Genomic DNA, 24,024 nt, shown 5'->3' on the forward strand with positions numbered 1-24,024 from the left:
GCTGACAGAGGCTGGGAGATCGCAACCTGCGCTTCGTGGTTTTCGGATCATCGTGCGGCTGGATTTCCGACGCAAGTACTGCTGGGCGTGTAAAAACAACGCAAGGCCTGCCCGGTCCCGAGAGTGCTGACTGGATCAACACATTGCTCTCCTGCAGAGAGTAGAAATGACACGCTCGACCCGAGGAAAGGAGAAACAATGCAAGGTCCCACTCGCGAGTAGAATCAACGTTCGCAAGCCCTTTTTGACGCACACTCACCCGTGCTGGGTTATTTTTGACGCACCCAAGGTACTTCTTCACGCTAACAGTGTTAGTGTGTGTTTAAAACTACTTAAAGACTCTTTTTGCATTTTTATTAACCGCTTCTGTGCCTTGGATGAGGTGACCTCGTCCAAGGCTACAGTTCCCCTGTGCCTTGGATGAGGTCACCTCGTCCAACGCACAGGGGAACTTGGGGGAGCGCTAGCGCGCCCCCCCGTGCACCCCCCTCCCCCCCAAGGCGGGGATGGAAGGGGAAGACCTTCCCCTTCCACCCCCGACCCCCCCCACCCCCCCGTGACATCAGCGCGCGAGCGCGCGCTTAGTCACAGGGGCCTCCCCTCTGCTTCCAGCGCGATTGAAAGAGAAACGCTAAGCATTTCTCTTTCAATCACGTGGGGGAGGCCCCGAGGGGCTTTAAAGGGAAGGAAATGTATTTCCTTCCCTTTGAAGTCTCTCCCAGGGTTTCAAAAGCCGGATTGCTTGCCATCCGGCTTTTGAAACCCCACTAGACAGGGATTTATTTTATTTTTTGATATTGACATAAGGGAGCGACCCCTTGGGCAAGGGTCGCTCCCGGGGGGCATTTTTTCGGGAAGGCCTTTTCTGCCCCCCCTGGGGGCAGAAACCTCTAGGATCCTTTTTTTTTTTTTAATGTTTTATTTTATTTTTTTAGGTGGGGAGCGACCCCTTAGGCAAGGGTCGCTCCCCTTGGGGGAAAATTATATTTAGGCCATTTCTGCCCCCTTTGGGGGCAGATTGGCCTATTTTGATGAGGCCAATCTGCCCCCTTTGGGGGCAGAAACCACTAGACACCAGGGAGTTATTTCTTTGCGTGAATTTCACGCAAGGGGAGCGACCCCTTAGGCAAGGGTCGCTCCCTGGGGGGGAATTTATTTTAGGCCATTTCTGCCCCCAGGGGGGGCAGAAACCTCTAGGCGCCAGGGCAATTTTTTTTTGTGTTTTTTTTGTTTGTTTGTTTGTTTTTTTAGAGATGGGGAGCGACCCATCAGGCAAGGGTTGCTCCCCTGGGGGGCAAATTGTATTTAGATCATTTCTGCCACCCTGGGGGCAGATTGGCCGATTTTAGGTCAATCTGCCCCCAAGGGGGCAGAAACCACTAGGCACCGGGGATTTTTTTTGGGGCGCCAATGTCACGCAGGGGGAGCGACCCCGTAGGCAAGGGTCGCTACCGGGGGGGGGGTCAGAAACCTCTAGGCGGCAGGGGAAAAACATTTTTTTTTTTTTTTTTTTTTTTTAGAGATGGGGAGCGACCCATCAGGCAAGGGTCGCTCCCTGGGGGGGCAAATTTATTTTAGGCCATTTCTGCCCCCCTGGGGGCAGATTGGTCGATTTTAGGTCCATCTGCCCCCAAGGGAGCAGAAACCACTAGGCACCGGGGATTTGTTTTTTGGCGCCAATGTCACGCAGGGGGAGCGACCCCGTAGGCAAGGGTCGCTCCCGGGCAAGGGGGGTTTGGGGGAGGTGGGGGGTCAAATTTATTTTAGGGCATTTCTGCCCCCCCCGGGGCCGGGTGAGCTACAGGCCAAACTCAACAGGTAGGCACCTTGCAAAAAAACACCTCTGTTTTCTGTGAAAAAATATGTCGTGTCCACGTTGTGTTTTGGGCCATTTCCTTTCGTGGGCGCTAGGCCTACCCACAGAAGTGAGGTACCATTTTTATCGAGAGACTTAGGGGAACGCTGGGTAGAAGGAAATTTGTGGCTCCTCTCAGATTCCAGAACTTTCTGCCACAGAAATGTGAGGAACATGTGTTTTTTAAGCCCAATTTTGAGGTTTGCAAAGGATTCTGGGTAACATAACCTGGTCAGAGCCCCGCAAGTCACCCCATCTTGGATTCCCCTGGGTTTCTAGTTTTCAAAAATGCGCTGGTTTGCTAGGTTTCCCCAGGTGCCGGGTGAGCTACAGGCCAAAATCCACAGGTAGGCACTGTTTTCTTTCAAAAAATTGGATGTGTCCACGTTGCGCTTTGGGGCGTTTCCTGTCGCGGGCGCTAGGCCTACCCACACAAGTGAGGTATCATTTTTATCGGGAGACTTGGGGGAACGCTGGGTGGAAGGAAATTTGTGGCTCCTCTCAGATTCCAGAACTTTCGGCCACAGAAATGTGAGGAACATGTGTTTTTTTAGCCACATTTTGAGGTTTGCAAAGGATTCTGGGTAAGAGAACCTGGTCCGAGCCCCACAAGTCACCCCATCTTGGATTCCCCTAGGTTTCTAGTTTTCAGAAATGCACAGGTTTGGTAGGTTTCCCTAGGTGCCGGCTGAGCTAGAGGCCAAAATCTACAGGTAGGCACTTTGCAAAAAACACCTCTGTTTTCTTTAAAAAAAATGGGATGTGTCTACGTTGCGTTTTGGGGCGTTTCCTGTCGCGGGCACTAGGCCTACCCACACAAGTGAGGTATCATTTTTATCGGGAGACTTGGGGGAACATAGATTAGCAAAATAAGTGTTATTGCCCCTTGTCTTTCTCTACATTTTTTCCTTCCAAATATAGGAGAGTGTGTAAAAAAGACTTCTATTTGAGAAATGCCCTGTAATTCACATGCTAGTATGGTCACCCCGGAATTCAGAGATGTGCAAATAACCACTGCTCCTCAACACATTATCTTGTGCCCTTTTTGGAAATACAAAGGTTTTCTTGATAGCAATTTTTTACTCTTTATATTTTAGCAAATGAATTGCTGTATACCCGGTATAGAATGAAAACGCACTGCAGGGTGCAGCTCATTTATTGGCTCTGGGTTCCTCGGGTGCTTGATGAACCTACAAGCCCTATATATCCCCGCAACCAGAGGAGTCCAGGAGACGTAACGGTATATTGCTTTCGATAATCTGACATTGCAGGGAAAAGTTACAGAGTAAAACGTAGAGAAAAATTGATGTTTTTTTCACCTCAATTTCAATATTTTTCTTTTTCAGTTGTTATTTTCTGTAGGAAACCCTTGTAGGATCTACACAAATGACCCCTTGCTGAATTCAGAATTTTGTCTACTTTTCAGAAATGTTTAGGTTTCTGGGATCCAGCATTGGTTTCATGCCCATTTCTGTCACTGACTGGAAGGAGGCTGAAAACACAAAAAAATGCACAAATGGGGTATGTCCCAGTAAAATGCCAAAATTGTGTTGAAAAATTGGGTTGTCTGATTCAAGTCTGCCTGTTCCTGAAAGCTGGGAAGCTGCTGAGTTTAGCACCGCAAACCCTTTGTTGATGCCATTTTTAGGGGAAAAACCACAAGCCTTCTTCTGCAGCCACTTTTTCCAATTGTTTTTAAAAAAAGAAATTTTCACTGTATTTTGGCTAATTTCTTGGCCTCCTGCAGGGGAACCCACAAAGTCTGGGTACCTCTATAATCCCTAGGATGTTGGAAAAAAAGGACGCAAATTTGGCTTGGTTAGCTTATGTGGACAAAAAGTTATGAGGGCCTAAGCGCGAACTGCCCCAAATAGGCAAAAAAAAGGCCTGGCACAGGAGGGGGAAAAGGCCTGGCAGCGAAGGGGTTAATAACTTGAATTGTGTATTGTGGATGTTTGTTGTTTTGGTCTTGTTTTGTTTAGCTAAATATTTCATCTTTTTCTAAACCTGTGTTGTGTCATTTTGTAGTGTTTTCATTAAGTTACTGTGTGTGTTGGTACAAATACTTTACACCTAGCACTCTGAAGTTAAGCCTACTGCTCTGCCAAGCTACCAAAGGGGAGGCAGGGGTTAGCTGAGGGTGATTCTCTTTTACCCTGACTAGAGTGAGGGTCCTTGCTTGAACAGGGGGTAACCTGACTGTCAACCGAAGACCCCATTTCTAACAACTTGTTTGTGCCTTTTTTGTAAAGATTCATATACTCCATTTTTAATGTATGTCTTAACGACACTTTGTGTCTTTTAGTGTTTACAAAATGTAATATAAATGTAATATAAAACACACTTGTACCCAAACATGGCCAATGGGAAGATATGAAAAGAACAGCCATGGTGAGCAGTCAAATTGATCTTGCACAATTAGCTGATAAGAGATCACTGAAGGTTTTGATGGTGGGTGAGGGTTTAACATTCATCTTGAAGTACAATTAAATTCTTTGAGAATATGAGGCAAGGTAATAGTCCCCAGCAAACGCATTTCTACAAGTACTATCAACTGCGGCACTATCTTCTGCAACAGCAGAAGGAAGGTGAAGAGGATCATAAAAAGGGTATAAACTTTGAAGTGCTCCTGGACCAGTTTTGTAGGGATTCTATCTCTTGAAGACACATATGCGGTTATATTGAAACGATTATAAACAAATGGAAATGTGACTTAGGGCCTCATTATGACCCTGGCGGCCAGCGTATTATGAACGTGGCGCATTAGCCACGGCCATACCGCCAGCTCCTCCAACATACCCTCAGGCAGATCCCCTGGGATTATGAGTCTCCAACCGTCAGCCTGTCCATGAAAGGCTGGCGGTAAGAGGGACTCGGGGTGCCCCTGGGGGTACCTGCACTACCCATGCACTTGGCATGGGCAGTGCAGGGGCCCCGAAGCACAGCCCCATCGTGCATTTCACTGCCCGAATTTCGGGAAGTGAAATGCGTGGCGGGTGCTGCTGCACCCGCTGCACATCAAATGCCGCAGGATCTATTATGAGCCAGCTGCAATGTTGATGTGACTTTTCCGCTGGGCCAGCGGACGGAAACACTGTTTCCGTCCGTTGGCCCAGCGGAAAAGTCATAATAGGGAGCCACATATACCGCCAGCACCGGTGGTACAGTGGCGCCCGCGGCTTCGGCGGTCTTCTAGTAAGACCGCCGAAGTCGTAACGAGGGCCTTAGTGTTTTGTTTCAGATCATGCCACTAGGTCCTACCCAACCTGGAGGGAATTTCGAGTATAGACTAAAGTTTGGGGCAATACCAGTGGGAAGGGTTGAGAGGTTGTGGTCAGCCAGGTGTCAATGGACATATTTTCTCCACATACCTAGGGTGTCAGCCCTTCATGTTCAAAATACAAAGATAAAGACATTCCATATTGAGATGTAATTTCCTATTCCCTCTTTTGTTTGGCCTTTTTATTTATGGAAAAAAACTGAAATATGTATTGGCTAGAATAGTAGAGGTAAGAAACACATTTATCGCATTGTAGTCCCACGATTAGACAGTGGGAGGTGAGAATGGAGGACTCTGAAGAAATGGGACACAATACTCAGGCCTTCATAATGAAAAACCAGTAATTACCAATCAGGCAGGGGGCATGGTATTCCAGATTCCCCCTCTAATTACTCATTCCTCACAGAGAATCTCATGGTACAACTCGGAATCACTGTTAATCAGCACACCCAGAGTTAATAGTTCCTCTAATATTGTGAACTAGTGGGGTTTGAAATTAACACCTGCTGCATGAGGGCACTCGTAAGGAGGCCAACAGAATCAGATTAAGGGAGCCATTTTTTTTTTATAGCCTTAGGACCCGCCATAGCGGCCTCTACCAGCCATTAAAGGCCCGTTCCTGAGTTACAAGGCCCGAGCCGAAGGTAAGGGCCTTTAACAAGGGAAAGGGCCTTTAATGGCAGGTAGAGCCTGCTATGGTGGATTCTAAGGCTATTAGAACATTCTGCCACTAGAGGGCAGAATGTTCTATCAAATAAAACAAATTCCTCACGAAGCCCAAGGGGATTAAAATGCCCTCAGGCTTGGTGAGGCTTTGTTCACAGCTTGTGCTGTGAACAAAGAGAACATTGGAATGTTGACGCTCCGGGCCTTTATCAGCCAGTAAAAGCCAGGAGCACTCCATTGTTTGAAATGGAGCACCCAACATTCCAATGTTCTAATTATTATTAAAGATGGGCTTTTAACACCCGGCACAATCAAAGTAACGGAATAAGCTCAGGTGTCCTATGAAAGTTTAGGGATGTCTTTAGTTCTAGGAGTGTACAGCAATGTGCCTGTTTTTTGGTTCCAACAAGCATCTTTTCCTCAAGAGGCAGATATGCACTTGAGCTCTTAGAGGCTCCTCAGAAGGTTTTGCTGCACCAGCATGAATGCTAAAGTTTTCCCTAGAGTTGACGTAATCGGATGTACTTTTAGTAATATTTCATCCTGCGCATTCTTTACACAACACCAGATAATTTTTGTAGCTTTCTCCCCTGTTCTATGGATTGTTCTGTCCCTTGTTTTGAATCAGATGCCTGCAAATAGACATAATAACAAAGGGCCTGATTTAGAGTTTGTAGAACGGGTTACTCCGTCACAAATGTGACAGATATCCCATCCACTGTATTACAATTCCCACAAGATATACAAAAATCATAATATGGCGGATGGGATATCCGTCACATTTGCGACTGAGTAACCCCAACTGCCAGCAAACTCTAAATCAGGCCCATAGTAATGAAAAAAAACAATTTTGGATGATGATGTATAACAGTTTATCTGAAATTTATGTAGACGTGGTACATTAACTTAATATCTATTGTTGTTACGTTCGATATCAAGTTTTTTTAAAATGAAAAAGCTCAAAATAACTATATTTAACTTATTTACTGCTGAGGATGTGACTTCTACTTCGTCCACACAAACATTACATGGTGGAGAATACTGATGTCACCTCCTTTCTGCTAGGGTTTACCTACCAGGCCTCCATTTTGAGCTCTAAGGGAACAGCTGCCCAAGAGTATTTTTGCCTCAATGATGCTTGAGCCACTGAATGTGACAGATGCTAAGGGAACAGCTCAGCTTCCTGAACACCAATCTCAATAGGACAGGAACTGTTGGAAAGGGGATGTTTCTTCCCTTTCCAATGGTAACTCTCCCTTGTCAGTCTTGCCTAGGGACCACCACAGAAAGGAGACTTCTAAGCAGAAGTCCACTCCTCTAGACAACGAGGTAGATTGTCACAGGGGGAGCAGTCCCTGGTGTGTGCTAACCGGCCTCCCCGCTCCCCGAACTCTTACCAACCACCTGAGGCCCAAGCTGTCTTTCTGCGCATGTGGGAGAGGAATCTGCCTACTCCTAGGTTGCAGGGAACAACAATCTCAGTGGGTGAACAAAATACAAACAGAACGAGTTGGGGGGGCAACTAATCCAGTGGCCTTAGGCCACCAAAACACCCACTCAAAGGATGCTACATTTTCTCTCACTTTTCATAGGGCATAGCAGGAGCATTTAGGCCAAGGGTCGCCCTAGTTCTAGGGAACCCTACGAACCCTTGGTTTTTCAGAAAACTAAAGTGGTGGCCATTCCTTCTTGTTCCTGATCTTAAAACTATGGAACAAAATGCATTTTTCCTGAGGATGACCTCTGATGAATTAACATTCAGAAAAGGACTTAAGACATGAGTTGTCAGCATTCTGTTTGTCTTTTGGTGCAAACAGTTTTACTACTAGGGAACCCTTTGTGGGTAGCCATGCACTATATAAATCTGGTAAATAGAAATAGAAGCCTAGAAAAATCCAGGTAGTGTAGATTGCATGGAGTATTTTTCACCCATACTTTGACATTTGCAGGGCATTCAGGGTAAGAGAAAATGGTGGGAGCTATAAAAACAATTCACTACTGAATTCCTCTACCGCTCAGAACTAAGAAGAGCAAGATGGTGGACAAACACACGATTTTGTAAGCCTTAGCCAAGAAAGAGCCTCTGGAAGCAATGCTCGCTGTTTCCATCAGGGCCATGGCTGCTTCTATGGCCCTCAATGGAAGTGTCCCAGGTGCTGACATCTGCTGGTGAGCCAAATTCTCATCCTTTTTCCATGCTTTTTCCAAGCATGCCATGATGTGCTCTTTGCCCGAGTTGTGCGGCATAACTTCCTTGGATATTCAGCACTACTCAACCTCACCTCCAGGGACTCATTCCTAAAGTGAAGAATCTCAAGGAAAATGTATAAATCAGAAGAAAAAGTTACTTTCCTTCACTGACAACATTTTTGCTAAATACATTGTCTTTCCACAGATTGCTCTCCAGTTGACCTTCCACCCCGCTAGTTAGTGCTGTAATTAATATGGTCCCAAGTTATTCAAACATATTATGCCATATGCTTGTTCCTATCTCCTCCGCATGCCTCAATGGGACTTTAATAAAGCTTCAGGAACAGATACCAGAGCTAGTTGGTGCCCAGTTCACATTAATGTCATTATACCCTTTGGCAAAGTTGTGGTTGAAGGTGCGCATGATGTAATCTAGAACCACTGCAGAACTATTGCTCTAGAAAGGTTTTCCGGACCAGGCTGAAGTCTGGAAGGATAATTCATAAGGTCAGGAATCTGCTGGAAGGTGCGTCCATCAAAATAGCTCACTTAAAATTAAGATTTGTAACAAAAACAGAAGATTCTATCACATTTCAGCTTAAGCCAAACATAGTGCTATTCGGCAACACTGCAGAAATATTGCTGAGGAAAAGTTTTCCAGACCAGCCAGAAGACTAGAAGGATACATTGTAAGGTCAGAAATATGCTGGAAGGTGTATCCCTCAGGACAGTTCACTCAAAACTAAGCTCTACAACAAACACCAGAAGATGCTATAACTTTTTGGCAATGAGATATGTCCATAAAATGCTTTATAACTCCATAGTGCTGATGTTAAACGTTTTGTAAGGTTAGTTCTATGGCTAATGGTTGGGTTGGCTCAGTGATCTATGGAAGCACATAGGTTTGTCTGTTTCTAAATTCGGACTATAGGGTATTAAAAGGTGAAAGGGATAGGGATGCAGGAGTCTGGACTCAAGTCTGTTCATGTGTAAAATCAAAGTAAGGATGAATCCAATGTGTCGCCTCCAAAAAACATTCCAAGTCCAGAATAAAAGATGACACCCACAAATATGGATCCTGAAAAAAAACAGCCTTTAGGCACTCTTGAGTGATGAGGTTCTGGTGAACGGTCAACAATGTGTGGATCAGTTAGGGACCCAAATGGTCTCCACGCCTCTGATGATTGATAGTGGGCCACTTCCCTCCTACTGTGTCCCAAAGGTGTCTTAGGCTTAGGGAGCTTTATCTTAGAATCATACAGTTGCTTTGGAATGAAATGAATCTGGTGCTGGATAGTCTAGGCAGGCAGAAGCCTAAAAATATGTCATCTCTTACTGTAGAATGTGTGTGATTCTTCACAAAAATAATGCCCCTCGGAAGAGAGTTCCAGAGCTCATCTGACAGCAGGGAAAAAGACCTGTCAATCGCATCTGCAAGTTTTGTTTAAGGCATCACTACATCCCTACTCTTTGCTGTCTTAAGCTGTCTCTAGGGAGCACACCAGCTGACCTCGGATTTAAGTGATGCCGAACCAGTCTCATATAAAGCCTTGTGCCCTAGGCAGAGGGCCTTAAACATAGATACCTTACAGGCTGGTAGCCAGTACAAGCCCTTCAGTGATTCTAAAGTAAGTTTATATTTATGGATTTCCAGAATAATCTTGCTGTTGCATTTGGAGGGACCTACAGTCTCTGACACAAAGCCTGGGTATTTCTCAAATATAAGGAGTTGTAATAGTCCAGGCAGGAGGCTACTAATGCTTGGATGACCACTTTTCCAAGCTGAATGTGAAATAAAGGGAAAGATTTTCTTTAACATTCTAATTTAACAGCACATAGCTCTTAACCGATTGATGTGGGCTTTAAATGATAAATCTTTATAAGAAAATTATGTCCAGATTATGTCCAACGTTAGCAGGTTGAGGCTCCAGACAAAATTTGGTGGCCCACCAAAGTTGCGACCACATATTTGGTGAACAGTCAAATATCTAGACCTCGGTCTTTTCTCCATTCAGTTTTAAACAGTTTATCCTCATCCAAATGTCGCTCTCTTTAATGCGGTCCTGAAACATATTAGCTACCACTAGTGAGTCTTTACAGATGTTAAACCCAATCTGTGCATTGTCCGCATAAGACGATACCCTGAAGCCATATGATGGTACTGTACTGCCATTTGTTAAATTTTGTTTTGACCAATGACTTTGTGTTTCACCACTGCGCATATTAGTTGCTCAATGTTCACCAGTAGCACATGGTATGTTTTGTTCAGTTTAGCCGCCTATGGGCTTTGACATTGCATTAGTCATTACATTCTGTATTCTGCCTATTGGCTTTGACATGGCATTAGCCATTACTTTCTGTATTCAGTTGAGCCGCCTATGGGCTTTGACATTGCATTAGCCATTACATTCCTATTGACTTTGACATGCTATTAGATATTCTGCCTATTGGCTTTGACATGATATCATATATTACATTTTGTATTCAGCTCCGCTGCCTATTGGCTTTGACATGATATTAGACATTGCATTTTGTATTCAGCTCAGCTGCCTATTGGCTTTGACATGATATTATATATTGCATTTTGTATTCAGCTCAGCTGCCTATTGGCTTTGACATGATATTATACATTGCATTTTATATTCAGCTTAGCTGCCCATGGGCTTTGACATGATATAAGACATTGCATTTTGTATTCAGCTTAGATGCTTATTGGCTTTGACATGACACTAGACATTGCATTTGATATCTAGGTTAGCTGCCTATTGCCTTTAACGTGGAGTTAGATCTTGCAGTTGAGAATCCAAGCTGTATTTTTCCAAGCTGTGTTTTTGCACCAGATGAACCAAGATGTTTTTTCTCACAGTAGACTAGACCTGATAAGAGAGAGTACATGGGTGTTTTTCTCTCCGCTTGAGCTTGGGAACAGGAGTAGTCTCGGAGACCTGGCCAGTCTCCAAAAGGCTTGCTCAGTTTCCCAGGTCTGAGAGGAGGGGGCACACCTTTGTAACGAATGACACAGGCTGCAGGGATTCAGATTCGAATCTGCCGGACCTCGTGCTGGAGCTTGGCGCCAGCTGCCAGCAATCCCGTGTGGGTAGATGAATCTCTTTCTCGCGGCTGACAGGGGTCATCAGCTTGCAGACCTTAGAAAGATGAAGCTGTAAATAGTTTCCCACACGGTGAAGTATTTGTTTCTGCTTTGCATTCAATATCTTATAAATATAACCTGCTGTGTATATTGCAAACTGATATATTTTGTTTGATTAACGCGGGCTTGAAAGCTACTAATTCGTCATTCATAAATATTGTGGTTGGGGAAGAATTAACAACAATAAAAGTCTTCTTTGACCTCAGAAGTGCATTTCTGTTGTGTTATGTTAGTGCTTAAAAACTAGATAAGAGGAAAGCACTACAATTGGTACCAGAAGTGGGGTCGGTCATTAAGAGGTGATTAAGAGGGTGTTGACGAATTAGTAGATTTCTAAGTGCACACTTTAAAAGTGTAATTGTTTCTGTTGTTTGGAGAATTACAGAAATTGTTTTTTTGTTTGGAGAATCACAGTAGCACGGCAGACCATGTCTGAGAATGCATGTGTTGTTAAACTGCCCGATGGTGCTAGGAAAAACTGTGAATTGTTTTCTGTTTGGAGAATTACAGAAGCACAGCAGACCATTTTTGAAAATGCATGTGTAGCTAAAATGCCTGATAGTGCTTCGAGAAATAATTTCTGTTGTACATATGTAGAAAAAGTGTCTTTTGGAAGTAATGATGACAGAAAGGTCTGGATACCTTTATCTGCTTACAGAGAAATGCAGGAGAAATGTAGGAAGTTGGAACATGAAAATAGGAATTTACGTGAGCAAATTAGCCAGACTGAAAGTTATAAAAATGCTGTTGTAGAAGAATCTTTCTTGTCCCATTCCAGTAATGAGGGGGTTAAGACAGCTCCGAGCTGCACTGAGTTTTTGTGTGAGCCAGGGTTTTTGGCAGTGAGAGCGCATTCCTTAACTGATAAGATGGACGAGAGAGACCAGAATGTGATTTACGAGTTACCGTTGCAAAATGCACAAGTAAAACGAAGGATTTTAGAGCAAGACACCCCGAGTTTCATTAGCTTGTTTGATTTTTGGAAAAAGAATAGCTCTCATTTGAGAGAAATCCTAACACTTTTGTATATGGTCACTGTGAAAAATAATATGCAGTTGCGCGCTTGTGATTTGGCAAATGAAATAATGCAGACTTTAGGTTTCTGCGCAGTGCAAGAAGGAAAAACTGATGTACATTTAAATCAAGAACAAGGGAAGAAAATAGTGCCCCTAGCTAGAATCATACAATGGATCTGGTACTTGCAAGACAGGGCTAGAGTACCACAGGTAAAGGAGTTACCAATGAAATTGTGTGCACCATTTGAATTCGTGTCCACTGAAGATAAAAAGCATGTTTGTTTTACTAATGATTCATTGACTGAAATGTTGTTTTCTGGCACAGGAGAAGGAATGGAGTTGTATAATGTGTGTCAGATTTTGAAGCAAGAGCTACGTGAGATGTGTCATTTTTACGCTGATTTTTGGTTCATTGCTAATGTTTTAGCACCTAACTGGTTCAATTACCTTGCAGATGTTAATGAGAAAAATTCAGAGAGAGAAGTGTACACCCAGAATTCTGCCTTAGTGGAGATGGCTAAGTGGGTGCCCCAGAAATGTGAACAGCTGAGAGAAAAAGCCACTTACAGGTGGGCAGAGATGAGAGAGATGCACATTCCCCTAGATTTGATAAAAAATGTGCAGCACGCACAAAAGCAATCTGTCATGCAAGCAGTCACAGAGCAGTTGGGGAGAGGAAAGTTACCAGGACAGAAATGGCAAATTGATCAGGTTTTAGGGAGAGTGATTGCTGCAGATTACCAAGGAAAAATCGAAATTAGGCTGATACCTAGAAAAGAATCTGATTCATTCATACAAATTGGAGACACAATGGCCCAAATTGGCAAAAGTGCAGTGAATGGAGGTTTGTTAAAGAAGGAGTCTGCCCCAGCCCTTCTGACAGTGCAAGAAAAGGGAAGCTGTGGTGCAGCAGATAAAAACCTCAGTGCTGATGTGTGGGCTGAAGCCCCAAGTGATCCTCCAGAACCTGCAGCGAATGTAACAAAGGGCCCCAAAAACGTCCTGCTGATTATAAAACAGGGAAAGAAAGAGGAAGGGTGCAGTTTAAATGAAAAATGTTATTTGCAAGAAAAGTCATACTTGTTTCTTTTGCAGATCCTACCACGTTTCGCTACTGTCCCTGAGTGTGCTGTGTGGTCCCCCTTCCGGTGTGTGCGTGTGGGGTTGGGGAAGGGACCGAACCCCCAACCTGAACCTGGCTGAGTAAAGTGCCAGCACCATGGATCCATTTTGCGCAAACTGCGCCTTCAGTTCAAGTTCAACTTGTTTGATTGCATTCTTCCACTGGAACTAAGCTGTGTTTTTTTTTTTTCCCTTCTCATATGGAACTCCGACTTTTGCTTACCTTCCAGAAAACTTTTCAGGTGGACCGTGCACCTTTACATGAGCAGAACTCATGCCACATCAAATTGCTAACACTGTTGAATTAGAGACTCACTCAGAGTATAAAAATTGCCCAGTCTTTTCTGTATAGATGTATCTGATGTGAAAGGTTATGAAATCAATGTGTTAATTCACTTCTATTGCTTTACAGGGATTGTTTTGATCATTCAAATGTGACTTGCTGATAATGTTTTTTTTGTGCTGATGTTTTTTTTTGTTTTTGTTTGAAACAAGAGATATGTGAATCAAAAATTCATTGGTCAAAGGGCGGAATGTACTGCCATTTGTTAAATTTTGTTTTGACCAATGACTTTGTGTTTCACCACTGCGCATATTAGTTGCTCAATGTTCACCAGTAGCACATGGTATGTTTTGTTCAGTTTAGCCGCCTATGGGCTTTGACATTGCATTAGTCATTACATTCTGTATTCTGCCTATTGGCTTTGACATGGCATTAGCCATTACTTTCTGTATTCAGTTGAGCCGCCTATGGGCTTTGACATTGCATTAGCCATTACATTCCTATTGACTTTGACATGCTATTAGATATTCTGCCTATTGGCTTTGACATGATATCATATATTACATTTTGTATTCAGCTCCGCTGCCTATTGGCTTTGACATGATATTAGACATTGCATTTTGTATTCAGCTCAGCTGCCTATTGGCTTTGACATGATATTATATATTGCATTTTGTATTCAGCTCAGCTGCCTATTGGCTTTGACATGATATTATACATTGCATTTTATATTCAGCTTAGCTGCCTATGGGCTTTGACATGATATAAGACATTGCATTTTGTATTCAGCTTAGATGCTTATTGGCTTTGACATGACACTAGACATTGCATTTGATATCTAGGTTAGCTGCCTATTGCCTTTAACGTGGAGTTAGATCTTGCAGTTGAGAATCCAAGCTGTATTTTTCCAAGCTGTGTTTTTGCACCAGATGAACCAAGATGTTTTTTCTCACAGTAGACTAGACCTGATAATTGAGAGTACATGGGTGTTTTTCTCTCCGCTTGAGAACAGGAGTAGTCTCGGAGACCTGGCCAGTCTCCAAAAGGCTTGCTCAGTTTCCCAGGTCTGAGAGGAGGGGGCACACCTTTGTAACGAATGACACAGGCTGCAGGGATTCAGATTCGAATCTGCCGGACCTCGTGCTGGAGCTTGGCGCCAGCTGCCAGCAATCCCGTGTGGGTAGATGAATCTCTTTCTCGCGGCTGACAGGGGTCATCAGCTTGCAGACCTTAGAAAGATGAAGCTGTAAATAGTTTCCCACACGGTGAAGTATTTGTTTCTGCTTTGCATTCAATATCTTATAAATATAACCTGCTGTGTATATTGCAAACTGATATATTTTGTTTGATTAACGCGGGCTTGAAAGCTACTAATTCGTCATTCATAAATATTGTGGTTGGGGAAGAATTAACAACAATAAAAGTCTTCTTTGACCTCAGAAGTGCATTTCTGTTGTGTTATGTTAGTGCTTAAAAACTAGATAAGAGGAAAGCACTACAGGTACCAAGTCAGCCAAAGGTACCCTGTACATATTAAACAATGTTGGACTCAGCGATGAGCTATGTGGAACTCTGTATGGAAGAGAAAAAAGTTGTGATCTGAATTGTTTACATGCCACTGCAAGAAAGGATAAGAGAAGCTTAAGGACCTTATTTTTAATGCCCAACTAAGCAACTAGTACAGAATGTGCCACGGTGTCAAGGGCTAAGGAGAGGTCAAATAATGTCAAAGCAGCCGAGCCTCCATGATCCCGAAATGTCTCTTTTATCATCTGCTACAGACACCAGTACAAATTCCCTACTGTATTCCGTCCTGAACCCACCATGGGAGCTACTTAAAAGATTATGACCTTTAGTAATTGATGGAACGATCTTAGTTGCCAATGCAAGGAGGGAAATCAACCTGTATTTTTCCATACCATAAAGCCCGTACTCAATTATTTTAGTAAAGGCATTATGGTGGCTTCTTTCCATTGTTGACTCTATAGCAAGGCTAAGAAGGTGCAAAAATATTTAATTATGATGTGAGAGCGAAGGTGAAGAATGCAAGAAGGGTATGGATCGAATTGGGCTTCTAATATAGTTGCCAAAAGAAGATATTTAACTTGTAATTCCGATGAAGGAGAGAATTTATTGAGAACAGTATTTTTGGAAACCAGCACACCAACAGCCAATGTTAGTTCAAGAGCTGGAAGTGTGTTCAATGGAAAGTACTGGTAAATATCTTTAATCACACCTATCTAGCGAAGTCGTATTGGCACATGGGGGTATAGGGGCCAAAAGACATAACTACTGTAAGCAAGCCCTTAACCGGACTCTTAGAATTTCCAATTTCATATGTAAAATATTCTGATTTCAACTTAAAAATTGGTGCTTTATATTCCAGTGTGGCTGTTCTGTAGACCAGGTTATCCGATTCTGCATACAGTTTTCTCCAAATTTGTTCTAGCCTTCTACATTTTTGTTTCATGGCTCTCAAACTGTTGAAGCACCAAGGAGCATTGGGATATATTCTTCTTTTTTATTTAATCAGAACTAACAGGGCAATCTCTTCCAGGGCCAAGAAAACCCAGCTATTAAATCTTTTAGCAGCCATTTCTCTGTTCTGCGGCATGGTAAAAGGCTGATCTCTAAGAATATGGGCAGGTTTTCTTGCTTCAGATTTCCCAATTTCTGGGATAGGTCAGTTAAATTGGTGACAGTGAGATTTGATTTACTCAAATAAAATTTGAAAGAGATTGCACTGTGGTCACACCACATGACTGGAAGTGGACTGGTGGGGTCTATCTTCATTAAATTATGGCTGCTATAAACAGCATCCAAAGTATGTTTGGCTTTGTGTGTGGGAAAATCCAAATGTTGTGCAAAGCCAAAAGAATTTAAAGTATCCAATAAGACACTGGTATAAGGATTTTCTGCCATATCTGAGTGAAATTAGGATCCCCTAAATTGGTCAGGTTGGATTTCTGAAGAAGTGGTTCCAATAGAGGTTCCAGGCCCTGTGTAAAACTAGACATGGGGCCTGGTGGGCTATACATAAGCACCCTCATGAAAGTGTTGACTGCATTTAGTTCAAGTGAAAAGACAGCAGCCTCACAGGTGACAGAGTACAGCCCGGGCCTCCTCTCTGACTGCTTTTAAAAAAAGCTTTTTTTTCACGCAACTCATACCTCTTAAAGAAAAAATAGGATGCATTTAAAAAAAACAAAAGTGAAAATGTTTTTTTTTTTTTAAGTAGGCAGTGGTCCATGAAACCACTGTCTACTTTAAAATATGTTTTTGTCAACATTCACAAAGTGGAAGGGGTCTCCTGTGAACACATTCCCATTTGCAAATAGCTTACCAACTCCTTTGGGGAGGTGGTAAAAGATTAATGTTTTGCGATCAGAATTTATTGCAACACATTCACACATATGAATGAAAAGCAGTATTTGGAAGGGGCATCCTAAACCCGCTCTTCCAAATATCGATTTGGACTTTGGTCGCAAACACAATTTGTGATTAAAAAGAAAAGCCTTTTTTGAGGTCGCAAACAGCCTGATTCTGCGAAGCTGACTTTTTATAATAGAGAAAAGGCTACATACATTTGGCCCAAAGTCTGGTATTACAGGAAACTAGAGAAATTAACAAAGAATTGCAATTATCATAACAAAACACTATTAGGATTAATTATGTGGGACAATGCAGGAGAACAGACTTATAAATAAAGGGATATCACATCTTGGAATGGTATAGAATAAAGACGTAAACGTAGTGGCAGGGTTCCACTTGTGATGGTGTAGGATTCAATAGTGATAAACTTAACGTCCCACAAGGTGAATTAAATTTGCTGTGCTGTGGCCACAAGCTAAACATGTAATGGGGTAGCAAAACAGAACAAGCCTTCTGTGGACTGGCCTGTCACCACTTAAATAGTGAACAGTTACATTAGCAATTCTAAAACAAAATAACAATTAACCAGATTATTGCACAATACATACTTGAAGTTCTCTATGCTCTGCGTCCAGAGTCAAGGGTGCAGGGGAGGGAGCCGGTATACTCAGGGCCTTCAAATGTGTGCTATTATGGCCAGTGCTTTAAATGGAAAAATAGAAGTGCAGGTACTCTGTAATAGAGTACCTGCTTGTTTCTGAGAAGTGCCGGTACTATCCAATTAAAAGTATTACGTTTTTCCTGAGATGTGCCGGTACTCTCCCTCTCAAAATAAAAAAGTGCCGGTACTCAGTACCGGTGAGTACCGGCCCATTTAAAGCACTGATTATGCCACAATCGTGTATCTTAGGGGCCATGTTGTTGAACGCGGTACTCAGGTCGACGTCTGGCGATGAGGGTTATTTCAGTAAGTATAAAGTTGCAACGAGATAACTTCATGGTAAATCCACCTTAATGCCGAGTAACTGCAGCACATTGGATTCAAATTGTTTTCTCACCTATTTCAGTGTATGGGGTAAATAATTTCTGCACCACGTGTTCTAGGTCTTCTTTGGCAGTCTTCACTGAAGAGCAGGTAAGATGAACTAAATCTGTGCATAGAAGAAAAATAACTCAGCTTTGCAGAAAATGTAGACCAAGTGTGCCCCACAACAAAAATGTTACTTTTTCGAAAAAGAAAATGACGGTACGTTTGCTTCTTATCATATGCCACCTAGCAGATGTGATTTAGTGCTCGCCTACTTATAATGCGTTTTCTGCAAAAGGCGCTGAAAGTTTCATAACAAATCATATTTCTAACGTTAAATGCAACATTCAACAGGAGAAATGACACATTATGCACGTTATCAACATAAAAGGAAAAACATACCCGATCCAAAGGTGTATGTGAACGGATAATTATTATCTTGCTTTATACGCTGTTATCATATAATACGATCAAACTTATCTAAGTCCAAAAGTAGACAAACACAACATCATTCAGCTTCATACACACATCATCGTTGCAATAACATTCATGTTCTTGTTTTTTTTAAAGGGGCTTTTTCATCTGGCAAGATAATATTATATTTAGTTTTAAAACAATTTTCAATTATTGGTAGCAAGGGAACGTGAAAGAAAGGGAATAGTAGTTGTTTGAGCAAAACCATATTAACTAAATTAACCGTTTTTGATACTGTAAGCTCACAAAATGAGTGAAAAATGAAGTGGGCCTTCACCTAACCTCGTTATGATTTAGTGATCTTCACTCGTGACAGTTAGTTTAATGGCGGTCTCAATATTCTTATTTATATAACCAAAAACCTTTTCCTAGTGCAGTACTCGAAATTCCCACTGGAGACCCACATGGGATTCATTATACTAATGCAATATCCACCAACAGAATATATATATATATATATATATATATATATATATATATATATATATATATATATATATATATATATATATATTTATTTATTTTTCCACTTAAAAAAACAAAGGTTACAGAGACAGTATAGTTAGGCTCACTTTTGAAACGTACCAAACCATAGAAATTCATCTGTCATAGTTACAGTTATCGCAAGTAACTTTAACTCGTGCCCTAAGGTAACCATAACTTACACCCCTACCATGCAGTTTTTTCTTATTTTGTATTAACTATGACAGGGGAATTTCTATGGTTTTGTACATATAAAATGTGATCCTAACTGTAACATCCCTGTAACCCTTGTTTTTTTCAGAGAATTTCTGTTTCTTTTTATTCTATTTCCTAAATGTAACCTTGTTTTTTCAGTGAATATATATATATATACATATATATATATATAATTATATCAGTATACATAAAGGATCTCGGCTTCAAACGTTTTGCTTTCACTTAATCTTGTAGTACTCCTGGCTTACTCACTACTCCCCATTTAGGCATGTTTGGTATCTTAAGAAGTCAGACCGTGCCTATAACATTACCCGCAAATCATTACAAGTGAGTCTTGATCTTATAATGCCTTCTCCTTCAGCCGGTACAGAGTGGGCAGCCTCCTGTCAGAAACTTTGAGAGGATGCTCTTCATGGCCTCTGTGCTGGAATCTTGGGGGAGGAACCCCAATCTATACCGGTTCTAGATAACCGAGATGGTCTTAATGTGCAAGTGCACCATCTCGCCTTGCAAAATCTAAGAAGAGAAAGTGCAAGCTCTCCATCTTCACGCAGGGAGGAATGTTATATCTCAGCAGGAGCAAACCAAGATACACCATACCAAGCTCAGTAATGCTGAAATATGCACCAACTTATTTAAACACCGACCAATGATTTACATATTAAAACAAATAAAATCAAAGCACACAATGTTAGCAGTTTCCAGCAGTGAGGTTTCACTAAAAGGTGTTATGAATTTTTAGTGGATGGCTGAATGGAAAGAATATTCATTGAAAAGAAAAGGTTACTTTCCTTTGTTAATGCTGTTCCTGGTGGATACTCATATAACCACAGATGTCTCACCTTAGAATACTCCCAGGGTGACAAACTGGATGCAGAATCTTTTCTTCAGTAGTGCTCCCGCACGGTGCTAGGTGGCATCGGGTGTCTCTGAACTGGCTCATAACCATCTTGGAAGTGATGAAGCAGAGGAGATAAGGACAACATCCCTGCGCTGTCAGTTACTTGTATTTTCCATGTGAGAGCGGTCAGATTTGGAGCATGAACAAATGTTACCAGTGTGTTGAATACTAACTTGGGACCTTTTTAGATGTTAAAAAAAGGCCACTCCATGGAATGGTTAGGTGAGACGGCAGTGAGGAATCTGTGGTTAAAGTATCTACCAGTAAGAGCGTTAGCAAAGGTAAGTAACCTCTGATGGATACTTCTAACTGCAGATTTCCTACTTCAGAATAAATATTCAAAGCAGTAATTCCCCAAGGTGGAGGGTCTGTGGATTGGGCTCAGACCAAAAGCAAAGTTACCCTCCAGTCTGACCTGGCTGTTAAGTCTTTGTGCTTCATGAACATATGCAGTGAAGCCCACATAGTGGCTTGGCAGATGACAAGGGAAGACACTAGATGATACAAAACAGTGGTAGCAGCATAAGCCCTAGTAGAATGAGCTCCATAATTTCTAGGGGCTGCTTATTGGCCAGTGCGAAGCAGATTTTGGCACAGAGAACTGTCCACCTCAACAGGTTTCTCTTCCGCACAGCCTTCCCTTTCTTCATCCCAGAGAGCTAATTGTCCATAGGGTATTCCTTGGTACGTTCAATGTAGAAGCTCTCCATATTTTGGAGTCAGCTGACGGAGATTCTCCATCTCATTCAAGGAGTGAGGGGAAACAAGGCATGGTGGTAAAGTAATAGATTGCCCAACGTAGTAAGGAGTCATGACTTTCGGCAAGAATGGCGCTTGAGTAACCAGCAGCAATTTGTGTTAGAAAAAGGTGCTGTATGGCAGTTGTACTAAAAGTCCCTGAAGTTCACTCACAAGACAAGCTGTTGTAATCATAATGAGGAAGACGTTCTGTAAGTCCAGGTGACCCAGCAAACAACTATGCACCAGCTCGAAGTGTGTACAAATAACAAATGTCAAGACCAAGTTAAGTTCCCATTGTGGCACTACAAATGCATTGGAGTACACATTTCAAAGCTGAAATGAACTTATCAAAATAGGTGATTTAAACAAGGATGGTTGGTCCAGTAAAGAAAGGCCAAAAGAGCTGACAAATAACCTGTTATGGTGCCCAATGCAAGACCTTGCATGGTCAAAGAGAAAACAAACAAAAGGACACGGACAGTGTTACTTGTGAGGGATTAGCTATGAGCCCTACACCAGCACACAAATTTGTCTCAGTGGCCGGCACAGATGGATTTCATGGAAGGGCACATGGCAGCAAGGATGAAACCCACCACTTCAGGTAGCAGATCAAACACAGTCAGTTGCTGCCTCTCAATCTCCAGGCATGTAGGTGTACATTGCACAGATTAGGGTGACCTGTTGCTGCAACAGAAGATCCTTTCAAAGTGGCAGCCCAATCAGAGGATAGATGCTCATGCACGACGTTCTGCGTACCACACTGTTTGGGCCAACTAAGGGGTGACTAGGATGACCTAGGCTCAGTTGTTCTTGTTCTTCTTCAAAACTCAGGGCAGTAGAGGCAGGGGTGGTAGGGTATAGAGGAGTCCCATGTTCCATTCCAGCTTGAACACATTTCCTAACAACTGCTCTTTAATCAAATCTTTCAACATTGTACATTCTCAACAGTGGCAAAAAGAATTAGCCAGGGTTCTAAGATTTCCTGTTCCATTTCAGAAGGCAGGTGCCACTCGTGATCTGCCAGACACCACCTGATCAGATCATTCAACCCAGCATTCAGGGACCCTGCTATCAGGGAATTGTCCCGGTGCTCCAACCAACCCCAGATGTGCAGGGCCTCCTGTCACACTCGCCCTGCTGGTTCCAGTACCACGTCAGTGGTGTTTTCAGTTAGAACCTGCACCGGTCACACTTTGATGGATAGCAGGAAGGCCTACACAGCCAAACGAATGGCTCGCAACTCCAATAGACTGGTGTAGAGCTGTGCTTCTGACATAGACCAGAGTGGCCACATCTCTACCTTACCTAGATGAGCTCCCTTGGCGACTTGGGACACATCCACCATCACCATCAGCTCTAGGTGTGGAAGGGAGAGGGCGTGCTGCAGGACCAATCCCAGTGGAACCACCACAACTGCACTCTGAGATCTGGATGATATCTGTTAGATCACCTTGATGCTGGGCCCACTGCAACTTCAGATTCCCTTGTAGAGCCTGAATGGGCCACCTGGTGTAGCTTGCAAAGTGGTTGCCGGAAGCTAAGAGGCCCACAAGCATTGAAACTGCTCTCATCATGATCCAGCACAGAGGTTGAAACATTGGGATCATAGTCCAACTGGCCTGGAATTGTTGCGGCAGAGGAAAGACACAGAACTGCACTGCACCCAAAACAGCTTCAATGAACAAAAGCTTCAGCAAAGGAGTCAGGTACGACTTTGGCTCACTGATTGTGAACGCCAACAATGTCAGAAGGTTCGCCATTGCCTGAAGGATCTACAACTGACTGTGGAGAGCCTACATTCAACAGCGAGTCTTCGAGGTACAAGAAGACTGATATTCCTTACCCCTAAAGATAGTCAGTGTTCACCAGCATCCTTTTCATGAATACCTGAGGAAAGCTTGTGAGTCCCAAAAGGAGTATGGCAAATTGAATTGGGAGTTGCTTTTGCCTACTTTGAACTGTACATAACATCTGTGAGACTGCAGGAGAGACCTATGAAAACACGTTTCCTGCAAGTCCAAGGAAACCACACAGTTGACTGGGTGCAGGGCAGCACAATATATAGAAATCATGATTATTTTGAATTTGTTTTTCAGCAGGAAGGCATTTAGAGGCAGAAGGAAATAGCAAGAGGAACAACCCTCTTCTCTTTCTGTGTCTGGTACCTTCTTGATAGCACAATCAACAGTAAAGCTCACACCTCTTGCAGTATAATGGAGTGGGGCCCTTCTAAAATTTGCTCTAATTTCGAGGGGAATATCTAGCGGGCGAAAAGACTAGGCAGGGCACAGCCATGCTGAATGATTTTAAGAATCAGACAGGAAGGATTGCCATGTTGGCAAGAAATGTTGGATCCTTCTGGATGAACATGCACTACTAAGGGCAAAACTAAAGTGATTTGGTGGCTGTTGCTGCAGATGAAGAGGAACGGGAGGACTGATGTCCCTGCTGACCTGTGCACTGTGTAACAGACCCATGAACATTCTTTCTTTCTTTCTCTCTCTCTCGCACTCTCTTGAGGTAGTGTGCTCTCAAAGTGAAATACAATCCAAAAGCTGCTCACTGTTTAAGCTTTGCTAGAGTTTTCCTTGATCAAACGTAGATGGAACTACATTTTTAATTTCTTATTGCTGATTGGGAAATGCTGCATAAATGCTTCAATATTATTACCTGTTTAAATTTTCAAATATGATTTAATGGTGAAATCAGATTTTTATGACTTACGTGGAAAAGTAACTTTGAAAAAAAATACTTTAGGCTGCATTAGCCAGAATGGGCTTAAAACCAGTTGTGCTACTCATCACACTTCCAGAGCTAGAATACACATACTCTAAGAGAGCAACAACTTATCTCTGATCGCAGAAAGAGTAAATGGGTATTAACTGCTGACCATGTAATAAGGATGAGCTTTCTGGGAGTGGACATGAACAGCTGGCACAACAAAGGACACCTTTAGCACTCTTTTGACTAGAATATTCAAGGAAGGGTGCTCCTATTAATTTCCAGGACCCTGTCTATGGGGAGAATCAATTTTGTCCATCAGCTGAGGGGGCAGTCCATCTAAACAGGGGAGTGGGTAAAGTGCTGAAGACAGGCCTGAATGATGGTAGCTGAATTCAGCCATCTTTAAACAGGTGTTCCTTGAAATGTTACCCTGGAACTGCTCTCCAAAGGGCACGTAGTTGGTTCGGTCTCCAAAGGACACAAAAAGCAGAAGAAATTAATTTCAAAGAGGACCCTAGTTGAT

General features: G+C 42.7%; 1 protein-coding gene across 2 annotated transcripts in view; it reads right to left on the reverse strand.

The window, feature by feature from the left end:
- The window catches only part of CHM (CHM Rab escort protein), an 810,608-nt gene that overhangs the window by 120,835 nt on the left and 665,749 nt on the right, over window positions 1-24,024 (reverse strand). For both annotated transcript variants that reach the window (XM_069212659.1, XM_069212657.1), the window contains exon 13: window positions 17,994-18,086. In XM_069212659.1, coding sequence (XP_069068760.1) covers window positions 17,994-18,086 — 93 coding nt within the window. The remainder of the gene's footprint in view (window positions 1-17,993; window positions 18,087-24,024) is intronic.

The sequence above is a fragment of the Pleurodeles waltl genome, chromosome 2_1 (genome assembly GCF_031143425.1).
Source record: "Pleurodeles waltl isolate 20211129_DDA chromosome 2_1, aPleWal1.hap1.20221129, whole genome shotgun sequence".
NCBI classification, from domain to species: Eukaryota; Metazoa; Chordata; class Amphibia; order Caudata; family Salamandridae; genus Pleurodeles; species Pleurodeles waltl.